General features: G+C 38.8%; 1 protein-coding gene across 1 annotated transcript in view; it reads left to right on the top strand.

Moving 5' to 3' along the window:
• EHHADH (enoyl-CoA hydratase and 3-hydroxyacyl CoA dehydrogenase) overlaps positions 1 to 14,843 on the top strand; it is a 66,149-nt gene that overhangs the window by 24,442 nt on the left and 26,864 nt on the right. The window contains exons 3-4 of the mRNA XM_052647324.1: positions 14 to 186; positions 7,156 to 7,267. Of these exons, the coding sequence (XP_052503284.1) occupies positions 14 to 186; positions 7,156 to 7,267 (285 nt within the window). The remainder of the gene's footprint in view (positions 1 to 13; positions 187 to 7,155; positions 7,268 to 14,843) is intronic.

Genomic DNA, 14,843 nt, shown 5'->3' on the forward strand with positions numbered 1-14,843 from the left:
TCTGTGTTCTTAGGTGCCGATATTGGAGAATTCAAAGTTCATAAGAGCTTTGACATACAACTGGGAGACATAGTAGATGAAATACAGAGAAACAAGAAGCCTGTGGTGGCAGCTATCCAAAAGGTGGCTTTAGGAGGGGGACTGGAGCTGGCCCTGGGCTGTCACTATAGAATTGCCCATGCAGAGGTAAGAGAGGGGATCCATACAGGAATTTATGTAGGGAGCTTTTCTTTAAAGCAAGCATTAAATGTTGTCATAAGCATCAGAGGTGATCACTGTAAATGGTTAGCTTACTGGTTGATAACTCTCAGATATTTCTAGCACTGGTGTTCAGCTGTTATATACCAGTATAGTGGTACTGGTTGTTGAAATGTTGAATTATGTCCAATCTAGCTGATAAATAGCTGCTACCCTGAGCCTGTAACTGACCCTTCACTAACCCTTGGCCCTCCTTGTGAACCACTAGATAAAGGGGAACTCCTGTACAGTGCTATTGCCCACATCAAATTTCACTAAGCCATGCTTGTACAGTATGAAGTATTAAATATTTGGACGTAACTTCTGAGTATGCATGTTTATTTAAATTTTCATTTCCTATCTCAAACATTTCAGTTTTGTGGTCTCATAATTATTAGTACTTAAGGATATCACCAGATGGTCAACACTGAAATCAGACTGATTATATTCTTTGCCAAAGATGGAGAAGCTCTATACAGTCAACAAAAACAAGACCAGGAGCTGACTGTGGCTCAGATCATGAACTCCTTGTTACCAAATTCAGACTTAAATTGAAGAAAGTAGGGAAAACCGCTAGACCATTCAGGTATGACCTAAATCAAATCCCTAATGACCATACAGTGGAAGTGAGAAATAGATTTAAGGGGGGAGGGAGGTGGGAGGGGGGTTCATGTTTGGGAACACATGTAAGAATTAAAGATTTTAAAATTTAAAAAAAAAATAGATTTAAGGGCCTAGATCTGATAGATAGAGTGCCTGATGAATTATGGAATGAGGTTCATGACATTGTACAGGAGACAGGGATCAAGACCATCCCCATGGAAAAGAAATGCAAAAAAGCAAAATGGCTGTCCGGGGAGGGCTTACAAGTAACTGTGAAAAGAAGAGAGGCAAAAAGCAAAGGAGAAAAGGAAAGATATAAGCATCTGAATGCAGAGTTCCAAAGAATAGCAAGAAGAGAGAAGAAAGCCTTCTTCAGTGATCAATGCAAAGAAATAGAGGAAAAGAACAGAATGGGAAAGACTAGAGATCTCTTCAAGAAACTTAGAGATACCAAGGGAACATGTCATGCAAAGATGGGCTAGATAAAGGAGAGAAATGGTAGGGACCTAACAGAAGCAGAAGATATTAAGAAGAGGTGGCAAGAATACATGGAAGAACTGTACAAAAAAGATCTTCACGACCCAGATAATCACGATGGTGTGATCACTCATCTAGAGCCAGACATCCTGGAAAGTGAAGTCAAGTGGGCCTTGGAAAGCATCACTACAAACAAAGCTAGTGGAGGTGATGGAATTCCAGTTGAGCTATTTCAAATCCTGAAAGATGATGCTGTGAAAGTGCTGCACTCAATATGCCAGCAAATTTGGAAAACTCAGCAGTGGCCACAGGACTGGAAAAGGTCAGTTTTCATTCCAATCCCAAAGAAGGGCAATGCCAAAGAATGTTCAAACTACTGCACAATTGCACTCATCTCACATGCTAGTAAAGTAATGCTCAAAATTCTCCAAGCCAGGCTTCAGCAATATGTGAACTGTGAACTCCCTGATGTTCAAGCTGGTTTTCGAAAAGGCAGAGGAAGCAGAGATCAAATTGCCAACATCCGCTGGATCATGGAAAAAGCAAGAGAGTTCCAGAAAAACATCTATTTCTGCTTTATTGACTATGCCAAAGCCTTTGACTGTGTGGATCACAATAAACTGTGGAAAATTCTAACAGGGATGGGAAAACCAGACCACCTGACCTGCCTCTTGAGAAATCTGTATGCAGGTCAGGAAACAACAGTTAGAACTGGACATGGAACGACAGACTGGTTCCAAATAGGAAAAGGAGTACGTCAGGCTGTATATTGTCACCCTGCTTATTTAACTTGTATGCAGAGTACATCATGAGAAACGCTGGGCTGGAAGAAACACAAGCTGGAATCAAGATTGCCAGGAGAAATACCAATAACCTCAGATATGCAGATGACACCACCCTTATGGCAGAAAGTGAAGAAAAACTAAAAAGCCTCTTGATGAAAGTGAAAGAGGAGAGTGAAGCTCAACGTTCAGAAAACTAAGATCATGGCATCTTGTCCCATCACTTCATGGGAAATAGATGGGGAAACAGTGGAAACAGTGTCAGACTTTATTTTGGGGACTCCAAAATCACTGCAGATGGTGATTTCAGCCATGAAATTAAAAGACTCATACTCCTTGGAAGGAAAGTTATGACCAACCTAGATAGCATATTCAAAAGCAGAGACATTACTTTGACAACAAGGGTCCGTCTAGTCAAGGCTATGGTTTTTCCAGTAGTCATGTATGGATATGAGAGTTGGACTGTGAAAAAGGCTGAGAGCCGAAGAATTGATGCTTGTGAACTGTGGTGTTGGAGAAGACTCTTGAGAGTTCCTTGGACTGCAAGGAGATCCAACCAATCCATTCTGAAGGAGATCAGCCCTGGGTGTTCTTTGGAAGGAATGATGCTAAAGCTGAAACTCCAGTACTTTGGCCACCTCATGCAAAGAGTTGACTCATTGGAAAAGACTTTGATGCTGGGAGGGATTGGAGGCAGGAGGAGAAGGGGACGACAGAGGATGAGATGGCTGGATGGCATCACTGACTCAGTGGACGTGAATTTGAGTGAACTCTGGGAGTTGGTGATGGACAGGGAGGCCTGGCATGCTGCGATTCATGGGATTGCAAAGAGTCGGACACGACTGAGTGAATGAACTGAACTGAACTGAAGAAGACATGTTCCTATTGAAAACAGCACACAACTAATAAATCCATTTATTTCTGAAAATAGATTTAATTTAGGTTATTAGACATATAGATTGAAGTTTGTGATGCCTGCCTTACAATAGTAATATTTTTATAAGTGATATATTTTCTGATAATAAAGGTAATATTCATCATTGTAATAGACTATAAAATACAATAAAGTCATCTTTATATTAAAGTCACCATAAACTCACAGTTCAGAAATAACTGCTATTAACATTTTATCTTTTTTCATTCTGATCCTTTTCCTGTGTAACATTTTTTCTTATATTTATTTTTCTTTGCAACCTTTCTTAAAAAAAAAAAACTATGGCATTTTATTGTATTCTATTTTCTACTAATACCATATTTAAATTATTATTATATATTTTTAATCCATTCTACCAGTGTCTACCATTTATTTACATTTAACATAATTACAGATGAGGAAGGACTTTGGCCACTTTCCTGTTTGTTTTCTACATCTTATATTTCTTTTAATTCTTCAATTTCTCCATTAATACTTTTCTTTGTATTAAATGGATAAGTTCTCGTAATGGATAAATGGATAAATTCTCTTATCGTTTCTTTTACTGTATATTTTTTAGTTATTTTCTTAGTGGTGATTGCCCTAGGGATTATAATTAACATCTTAATTTGCAATAAACTAGTTCAGATTCATCGGAGAAGGCAATGGCACCCCACTCCAGTACTCTTGCCTGGAAAATCTCATGGACGGAGGAGCCTGGTAGGCTGCAGTCCATGGGGTCGCTGAGAGTTGGACACAACTGAGTGACTTCACTATCACGCATTGGAGAAGGAAATGGCAACCCACTCCAGTGTTCTTGCCTGGAGAATCCCAGGGATGGCAGAGCCTGGTGGGCTGCTGTCTATGGGGTCGCACAGAGCTGGACACGACTGAAGCAACTTAGCAGCAGCAGCAGCAGCAGTTCAGATTCATACTAACTTAGGTTCAATAGTATGCAAAAAACTTGCTCCCTTACAGTTCTGTTACACACTTGCTTTATATTGTTATTGTCACAAATTATATCATTATACATTGCATGCCCATAAGCATAAATATATTATTATTGCTTAATGTAATGGTCTTTTGGATCAGATAAGAAAAAAGAGGAATTACAAGCAAAAAATTAATTACATTAATACTGTCTTTTATATTTACCCATATAATTACCCTTTAACAGTATTCTTTATTCTTTCATGTGGATTTAAGTTACCATCTAGTGTCTTTTCATTTTATGCTGAAGGATTTCTTGTATGGTAGATCTGCTGGCAACAAATTCAGTTTTTATTTATCTGAAAAATGTCTTAATTTGCTTTCATTTTTAAAGACTAATTTTGTTGGAAGTAGAATTATTAGTTGACAGTATTTTTCTTTCAGTACTTCAGACATGTCATCCCACTACCTTCTGGCCTCCATAGTTTCTGATGAGAAATTTACTGTTAATCTTACTGGAAATGTTTCTTAAAAATATTTTAAATGGTTATATGATTCCCCTCTTATATTAATAGATTCATCATAATTTATTTAACCTTTTCCCTTTGTTTTAATTTTTTTAATGAAACTTATAAATAAAGATGAGCTTCCCTGGTGGCTCAGAGGTAAAAGAATCTGCCTGCAATGCAGGAGCCTCAAGACTCAGGTTCGATCCCTGGGTCAGGAAGATCCCTTGGAGGAGGGGATGGCAACCCACTCCAGTATTCTTGCCTAGAGAATCTCATGGACAGAGGAGCCTGGCAGGCTATAGTCCATGGGGTCAAAAAGAGATATGACTGAAGTAACTTAGCATGCACACACGCATAAATAAAGACACATATCTTGTGTTCCTTTTTCTGTGTTCCTTATATCATGACCTTCTGAACATTGAATGCAGATCTAAGTTACAAGCAATAATAAGTCAGGGAATGGGGATGACCAGTGGTGGGGAAAATGGTGATTAACAGCTAGGAAAGCCTCATGTGAGAGAGACTCAAACATTCCAGGTATATTGGAGCTGTTGGCATCACAACTTGGATAAATGGCGGTCTGTATTTAAGTACCTTCCTCCTCCCATCCTTATACCTGGGAAATGACTAACAGAGCTTTGGCCACTTTTAAGACTAGGGAAGTCATGTGATTAAGGTCTCAAGCTCACCCTCTCATCTGAATTGAGATTGCTGCCTGACTTTCTTTCTTCCTACCTTTCTTCTTTCCTTCCTTCCTACCTTCCTTTCTATAATAGCTTCACTTAGATATAATTCATATACCATATAATTCACTCATTTAAAATGTACAGTACAATAGTATATTAGTATATTCACAGAGTTATGCAGTGTTTACCACAACTGACTTTAGAATATTTCATTGCCCCCCAAAGAAACTTCACACCGTTTAGGAGTAACCCACCATTTCCCTCTCCCCCAGTCCTAGCAACCACTAATCTATTTTCTGTCTATATGGATTTGCCTATTCTAAACATTTCATGAAAATGGAACCATATAATATATTGTGTCTGTTTCTTTCCATTCAGCATTATTTTTTTCATTGTAGCATGTCATTAGTATTTCATTCCTTCCAATGACTGAATATTTCTTTTTATGGATATACCATATTTTCTTTATCCATTCATTACTTGATGGGCATTTGGATGGTTTCTCCTTTCTTGGATTTATAAACAATGTTGCTATGAAAATTTTCGCACAAGTGTTTTTTTGTGGGCATGTTTTCATTTCTTTTGGTTATGTATATAGGAGTGGAATATCTGGGTTGTTGTTGTTCAGTTGCTAAGTCATATCTGACGCTTTGTGACCCTGTGGATTGCAGCACACCAGGCTTCTCTGTCCTTCACTATCTCCCAGAGTTTGCTCAAACTCATGTCCATTGAATCGGTGATGTCATCCAGCCTTCTCATCCTCTGTCACCCACTTCTTCTCCTGCCCTCAATCTTTCCCAGTATTAGGGTCTTTTGCAATAAATTGGCTCTTCATATCAGTTGGCCAAAGTATTGAAGCCTCAACTTCAGCATCAGTCCTTTTAATGAATATTTAGGGTTGATTTCCTTTAGGATTGACTGGTTTGATCTCCTTGCTGTCCAAGAGACTCTCAAGAGTCTTCTCCAGCACCACAGTCTGAAAGCATTAGTTCTTCAGAGCTCATCTTTCTTTATGGTCCAACTCTCACATCTGTACATGACTACTGAAAAAACCACATCTTTGACTAGTTGAATCTTTGTAGGCAAAGTGATGTCTCTGCTTTTTAATACAGAGTCTTGGTTTGTCATAGCTTTTCTTCCAAGGAGCAAGTGTTTTTTAATTTCATGGCTGAAGTCACCATCTGCAGTTATTTTGGAGCCCAAGAGAATAATATCTACCACTGTTTCCACTTTTTCCCTATCTATTAGCCTTGAAGTGATGGGATCAGATACCATGATCTTATATAGCTATATGGAAACTCTATGGTTAATCTTTGAGAAACTGCCAAATTGTTTTCCAAAGTGACTGTGGCATTTTACATTCCCACAAGCAATGTATGAGAGTTTTATATTCTCCACATCCTCTCTAAAACTTGTTATTGTCTGTCTTTTTTTTTATGCCGGCCATCCTAGTGGTTATGAAGTGGTATCTTGTAGTTTTGATTTGTATTTCCCTGATGGCTAATGATATTGCATGTCTTTTCATGTGCTTGTTAGCCATTTGTATCTTATTGGAGAAATGTCTGTTCAGATGCTTTGCTCATATTAATTGGATCATTTATGTTTTTATTATTGAGTTTTAGAAGTTCTTTATATATTCCAGACATATGATTAGAAAATATTCTCTCCCAATTTTTGGATTGTCTTTGTAATTTCTTGGCTGCTTGGCTCTTTCAGGGCTCCATAGAGCTGTTTCTGGAGATTATTATTGGGTTGGCTGAGACAGGTCATAATAGAGTCAGAGAAAAAAATGTATAAGGAGCTAGGGATGTGTTTCAACATGAAGACTTAGTGATGGCACAGTTCTGTTTATGCTGTTAATTAAAGGAGTGGGTATACATTGATTTCCTCTGTAGAAACCTTCACTGAATTCTGTGCAACAATGTTTTTGAGGGTGTGAGAAACCCAAGGGAATGCTTGCCTTGACTCTGAATGTAGCATCTCATTCTAACGACCTTTATGCCTTCAATCTTTGATAGGCTCAAGTTGGCTTCCCAGAAGTCACACTAGGAATCCTTCCTGGTGCAAGAGGAACCCAGCTTCTCCCCAGACTTGTTGGAGTGCCTGCTGCACTTGACTTGATTATCTCAGGTGAGTACTAACTCTGCCAATGGCAGCCTGGATCAATGTGAGGAAATAGACAAGGATTTAGAAACATTCTGGCTTGATAGTCTTCTACCCATGTAATGTTAAGAGGATACTTTAACTTCTTTGATGTCAGTTTTCTCATCTGTAAAATAGAAAGAATATCTTTCCTGAGAGCTTTTCAAAAGTTACCATGAAGAGCAAATATGTGTACCTTTTAGATGAGAGTATATACAAAGCCCTAATCACATTTAAGAGTCTACGCATAGACACTGCTTTTGCATAGGGTGCATTATATTCAGATCTTACTTAGAAATCATAATATACAACAAGAATTAAAACTAGAATTTCCAAGGAAAGATTTCAAGTTTTAGTTTGGAAATGACTGAATTTTTCATTTCCCAGGTGTGAAGATATTAGCCTCAAATAGAAGTTGTAATCTTTCAGTAGAGAATGTGAGCAATGCAACACTAGACAACATTTCTCCCACATTGCAGGTGGATTTTTTACCAGCTGAACCACCAGGGAAGTCCAGGAATCTTGGGGTGGGTAACCTATCCCTTCTCCAACGGATCTTCCCAACCCAGGAATTGAACCAGGGTCTCCTGCATTGCAGGCAGATTCTTTACCAGCTGAGCCACCAAAGAAGCCCTTAGAGACCCTGCATTTACCAAATATTAAAAGACATAAAAGATATTTCCAGTTGAAGTAAGGTTGGAAGATAGTGCATGCATCAGTGTTTATTCCAAACAGAAATAATGTGAGACCTGGGGTCAATCACTTTACCTCTCTGTGCCTTAGTTTCCTCATAAATGTATATAACAGCAGTGCCTACCATATGGTGATATGATGAAGATCAGATGCATTAATGAATACAGTGTGCTTAGAACAGTCCTAGACATGGTAATACATGTTAGCTATATATTATTATTCCTACATCTGACTTTCTAGTAAAAGAGGAGGATTGAGTAAAAATAAGATGAACATCTTGGTAACAGACTGTATCCCAAGGAACAGGCAATAAAAAGAGCACACGCTTTGGAATTAAAGACCTGAGCTTGAATCCCAGCTGTGCTACATATGAACATGTATGCTTTGTACAAATTCAGTTTTATTTACTCATGCAATAGCTGTTTAATTTTTTTCTCATGTGCTGGGCCCTGTTGCAGGCAGTGGACCTATAGCAGCAAATCAGACTTACCAAAACTCCTGCCCTTATAGAGATTACATATAGAAAATAGCAACAATAAGAATAATTATCATTATTATATTTCATCTGTTCAAAAATGCACAGTGGTATCCACATCCTTGAACTCAAGATGCTTCTTACATTCCCTGGAGTCATGGTTTGATTGGCAGTGTTTTTTCTCCCCTTGTTTCTGTGGGTCAGTAATTTTGGAACAGCTTAGTTGAGTTCTTGCTCAAGGGTTCTCTTGAGATTGTAGCTGAGACACTGACTGGGGCCACAGTCATCTGAAAAGTTGAATGGGGCTGGAAGATCTATTTCTGGGATGGCTGAGTCACATGGATGGCTGGTTCCTGTTGACTGTGGCAGAAGGCTTCATTTTCTTTCCATGGGGGCCTCTCCCTAGAGTTTCCTGTATCCCCTCACAACATGGAAGCTGGCTTCCTCTAGAGTAACTGGTCCAAGAGGGAGCAAGGCAAAGACTGCAGTGTCTTCTATGACCTAGCTTTGGAGTTCCATGCCATCTTTTCTGAATTATCTTATTGATTATACGAGTCTTTCCTATTCAGCTTGTGAGGGGAGCTTAAATACCCAGAGGTCAAACACACGGCAGGTCACTTTGGTGACCAGCTACCATGCTGTGTACTCTTACTAAATGCCACGGCTACCTATTATGTAAGTAGTATATCTGGTCGATTAGATGGAGACAAGTGCTGAGGAGAAAACATAAAGCAGAAAAGGGAAATGTGAAATGATAGGCTGGGGGTGGGTAAAATTTTATAGGTAGGATAGCTAGGAAAGGTTTTCCTACAAAATGAATGTGAGTGAAGACCTGAAGGATTGAGGAAGCTTGTTTTGCCAATATCTAGTGGAAGATATTTCACATGGAGAAAATAGCAAATACCAAGCCCTGAGGTAAGGCTTACTTGGAAATTTCAAAGAACAGCAAGAAGGTCAATGAAGCTAGAGTGAGGTGAGTAAGGGAAAGAGTAGTTGCGGGTGAAGTCACATCCTATAGAGCCTTGAAAATTATAGAGAGAACTTTGACTTTTCTGCCTAATGAGGTAGAAAAGCGTTGGAGTATTTTGAGCAAAAGAGTAACATGCTGTCACTTGTGTGTTTTACAAGATCACTCTGGCTACTGAAACTATACTGATGGGAGGTTAGGGCAGAAATAGAAAGACTGGTTAGAAGGGTGCTTTAATAATCCAAGGGAGCCATGATGGAAATGTAGACCTGAGTGGTAACAATGTAAATGGTTAGACACGGTCAAATTCTGGATATATTTTGAGCCAACCAGGATTTTGTGATATATCAAATGTAGAGGTGAGAGAAAGGGGAGAGAAGAATGATTTAAATGGCTTGAGCAGCTGGAAGGATGGTGCCATTACCAAGATGGGGATTTCTGCTTGTAGAACAGGTTGTAGGGAAGAATTGCAAGAGCTTAGTTTTGGACGTGTGAAGTTTGACATCCAAGTGGAGTTGTCAAGTAAGACAGTTGGATAGACTGGCCTGGAATTTAGAAGCAAGATTGTCTGAACTCATCTTGATCTTTGTTTTTTCATCAGTAAAACAACCACATAGTTGTTCTAAGGAATAATGAAATTACATGACATGCTTCTGCTAGAGTACCTGTCACCTAGGAGATATTTTATAAATAGTAACTGTGGTAGGCATAACAATGCCCCTCTCCAAGATGTCCACATCCTAATCCCTAGAACTTGTGAATATATTACCTTACATTCAAAAGGGACCTTGCAAATGTGATTAGATTAAGAATCTTAAGATGTGAGATTATTCTGGATTTTCTAGGTGGGCCCAGCTTATCTCAAGGGCCCTCAGAAGTGGAAGGAGAGAGGTCAGAGAGGAAAGAAGATGGTACAAATTGGCTTTGAAGATGGAGGAAGAGAAGAATAAATGTGGGCAGCCTTCAGAGACAGAAAAGCCAAGGAAATGGATTCTCTCTCCGAGCCTCTGGAAGGAGCACAGTTTGCTGACTTATTTTAGATTCCTGATGTCTTGCTTCTGGAAAACATTTTTCCCGAGAAAGGATGCTAAAAAAAAAGTTGTTACTGGAAGTTGAAGATTCCCTACTGATGTTAATGGGGAAAAACACCAGCTTTGTAGGCACTGCCCTGTAGGAAATTAATATGTAAATAAATTTAGATTAAATTAATGAGTAAATAGCTAATCTTTTCTTCTGAAAACCATGAGAGAGGTAATTCTGGAAAAGTGGATCAATTACAACAACTGCCACTTCTCCACAATTTCCCTAAAATGCCATCTGAAAACAACTGAATCTTTAGCAGTAACCACAAAAGATGTGCTTGGGCACATTGCAGTTCATCCCTGATGTTTTCCATCCATTCAGATGTGGAGAACTACAAGTGCCTTGCCCTTCCTTCTGCTGTTGTTTTCTAGATCCCATCTCCCTTGTTCACTGAAGTGCACCCAGGGTACTGGGGAAGAAATTGCAAGCGACATCTTTATCCTGCCAGCCTTTCAGATTTAGTTAGGTCCAGGTGGGTTTTCTCTGAATTCAAACAGGATGTTAAGGGCAAGTTTTAGTACCCATGGCTCCCAGTCACCAGTAATACATATGAGCAAACATTATTTCATGACTAAGACAAACTAACAGACAAAACCTTTAACACTCAACCTAAAATCTATGAAAATATGCTATGACATTAGAAAAATGAAACATAAATGTGAGTCTGTTGAAACAGATTAAAGAAAAAGGTTAGCAAACTCACAATATTCTGAATTAGAAAAGAAAATATATTATTTATTAAATAAAAAACCTGTTTAAAATCAATATGTTAGCCAAAATAATTTTTAAAGCATTGAAAAAAGGATGCAATAGAACAGACTACTGAATCAGCAACATGGAGGATAGAGACCCACTTATAGAATTCAGAAGAATTTTTTAAAAAGATACATGAAATGTAAATGAAGGCAGCAGACATGGAAGGTCTCTAATAGAGGTCTCTGCGACGAATAATAAACACTTCCAGAGCACAAGCAAAAATGGGAGAAGCAATAATCAAAGGGAAAAAGGGAAGAAACTCTTCAGATACATAAAAGAATCAGAGATTGTATTTTAGCAGACACACCATTTTCCTGGAAAATCTGATGAAATGTCAATGCCTTGTGTTTTGATAAAGGTTTTAAACTTTCAGGAAATAGAATCCTGCAAGCTTCCAAAGGATAAAAACAAAATACAACAAAAGGTTACTCTCAAAGTAGCTAAAATCACACCAGCCACAAATAAATTCTAAATGTATGGATTCATATATAAGATGCTACATGGTCTTTAAATGTGGTCCAAATCAGGAGTTGTTAAAGTGTGACCCACAGACTCCTAGGTGTACCTAAGACCATTGTGTGGGGTACAGGGGGCTGGAGGGGAGGCAGTCCTTGAAGTCAGCACTGTTTTTGTAATAATAAGAGGTTATTTTATGCCATGTGGTATCAAAACAGATTGAATGAAGAAGCAGAAATGAAAACCCAGCTATCTTCTATTAAGCCAGAAATTAAAGGAATTTTAAAAAATGTAAAACAATGACACTCTTCTCACTAAATTCTTAAAATAGGATTATGTACATAAAATTATTTATGTTTATATGTAATAGGTCTATCATGATTATTTTAAAGTGATTTAATAAAGACACATTTCTAAAGTTCTCAGTTATAATTTCTATTATAGTAAATATTGATAGAAATAACCCACATATACAAAGGCTCTTAAGAGTATTCCATAATTTTTAAGAGTACAAAGGGGTCTCAAGACTAAAAATTTTGAGAACTGCTAATCAAAACACTTGTGCTTTGACACAGAAACCACAATACAGAACTGTGCACACAGTCCAAATTAGAAAATAGCGTGAGTCTATATTATTACTAATATATCATTCAGTTCAGTTCAGTTCAGTCGCTCAGTCGTGTCTGACTCTTTGCAACCCCATGAATCGCAGCACGCCAGGCCTCCCTGTCCATCACCAACTCCCGGAGTTCACTCAAACTCACATCCATCGAGTCAGTGATGCCATCCAGCCATCTCATCCTCTATCATTCCCTTCTCCTCCTGCCCCCAATCCCTCCCAGCATCAGAGTCTTTACTAATGAGTCAACTCTTCGCATGAGGTGGCCAAAGTACTGGAGTTTCAGCCTTAGCATCATTCCTTTCAAAGAACACCCAGGGCTGATCTCCTTTAGAATGGACTGGTTGGCTCTCCTTGCAGTCCAAGGGACTCTCAAGAGTCTTCTCCAACACCACAGTTCAAAAGCATCAATTCTTTGGCGCTCAGCCTTCTTCACAGTCCAACTCTCACATCCATACATGACCACAGGGAAAACCATAGCCTTGACTAGACAGACCTTTGTTGTCAAAGTAATGTCTCTGCTTTTGAATATGCTATCTAGGTTGGTCATAACTTTTCTTCCAAGGAGTAAGCGTCTTTTAATTTCATGGCTGCAATCACCATCTGCAGTGATTTTGGAGCCCCCCAAAATAAAGTCTGACACTGTTTCCACTGTTTCCCCATCTATTTCCCATGAAGTGATGGGACAAGATGCCATGATCTTAGTTTTCTGAACGTTGAGCTTCACTCTCCTCTTTCACTTTCATCAAGAGGCTTTTTAGTTTTTCTTCACTTTCTGCCATAAGGGTGGTGTCATCTGCATATCTGAGGTTATTGATATTTCTCCCGGCAATCTAACGTATAATTTATACAGTAATTGATACAGTTACTAAGAAATTTAGACTAAAGTCTAAAATGGCTTTTTTTCGCCTTTAAAAAGGAGGTGTTATAAATTCTGTAGAGCTTGAAAGGGGAGTTAGGAGAACTAAATTTCTTGTCTTCAGTAAAATAGATTAGAAATTGCTTTAATTTACAATGGTAGGGTAACTGCAATTTTAAGAATGTGAACTGTTCTAAGACCCTAATGCAGAATTCACAAGAGAATGCTTACAGTCAACTCAACATACTACAGAAATTCAAAGCACACGAGAGGGTTCACTCTGGAAAGGGCAAAATAGAAAGGAAGCAGAGAAGCATAAAATATGGTGGGAATTCATAACAGTGTGAAATGAGTCTGTGAATTCTAAGGTTTATATTGACAGAAATTAAAGCATTTGGAGGAATACTGAGGAATTGTGTGTTCCTGCTTTCAGTATTAAGCCTGAAAGGCAAGGATATCTTGAAGGAAATCAGGAAGGAACCTGGCTTCTTTGACAAAAAGCAAAAAAGTGATCTAGGATTCACTTTTTTCAAAACACTGCTGCTTATAGAAATATCACTATTTTTAACATGATGAAGAGAAGAGGTAAAAGCAGTAAGAATATGATGGATTTTGATTTGCACAGAAAAGGTCACAATAAATGAGAAGAATGCTAACATTAGAATCATCCTATGTTTTTAAGTAGTCTCTATAATTTTAGGGGGACTTTAAAATGGCATCTGGCAAGGGTTCTGTGTAGAATTTTTTCTGAAGGTTCGAAAAGAAGCCACAAAGGAAATTGGAAAAAAAAAAAAAATGAGATTACCTGGCTTGGAGAAGTCTCAACTTCAAGTTGCTCCAGTCTCTTTGTAGTAGATCAAGGCTTGGCTCTCATTAGATCGAACAGTGGTTATTGTCTACACTCAAAGCAGCATAAGAAAGAACAAGTTCAAATCTCAGCATGAGCATTTGGGTTGGATATACAGAGCTGTCTCTTCAGATCCTTGAAACAGAATAAAAGTACCTGAAATCTCATTGACTCCATACAAACAGTAGCAGTACTCCCAACTTTTGTGAAATCCAGGTCAGAAGAAATCATTATCGCTGAAGGAATTTTCAGTCCATCCTGTGGGTATCTCTTGTCTCCACTGTTCAGCTGCCCCAAAGATCCTTTTAGTAGCCGCATTTTCATATTCCATTCTGTGTCCCTTTGGGCCCCTTAATGTGGGGGTCTGATTCACTCATCCCTCACCTAAGTGGTTTTATACCTGAGAGACTTCACCCTTGAAGCCACTTACCCACTCCTCCCTGCCCTCCTCACCCCAGGAGGAGATCTGGAGGCCTGCCTTCAGAGGCATTTCCAGCAGACTGCCCAAATATTGCTGATACAGAGTGACCCCTGCCAAAAATCATTGAATTGTCTATGTGATCAAGAAAACCCATTGGTTGCTCCCTGAAGCACTAATAAGAACCAGGAATGAAGGTTTTGCTTTGGAGATGGCATCCGACAACACTCTGGAAGAGCAGCGAAGACTGTGGAGGAGTTGTGCCTGCAAGACTGATTTGGTGGTTGCTCTTCAGAAGCCCAAGGTGGCGCTAGTGGTAAAGAACCCACCTGCCAATGCAGGAGACACAAGAGATGCAGGTTAGATTCCTGGGTTGGGAAGATCCTCTGGA

This window comes from Budorcas taxicolor, chromosome 1 (genome assembly GCF_023091745.1).
Source record: "Budorcas taxicolor isolate Tak-1 chromosome 1, Takin1.1, whole genome shotgun sequence".
Taxonomy (NCBI): Eukaryota; Metazoa; Chordata; class Mammalia; order Artiodactyla; family Bovidae; genus Budorcas; species Budorcas taxicolor.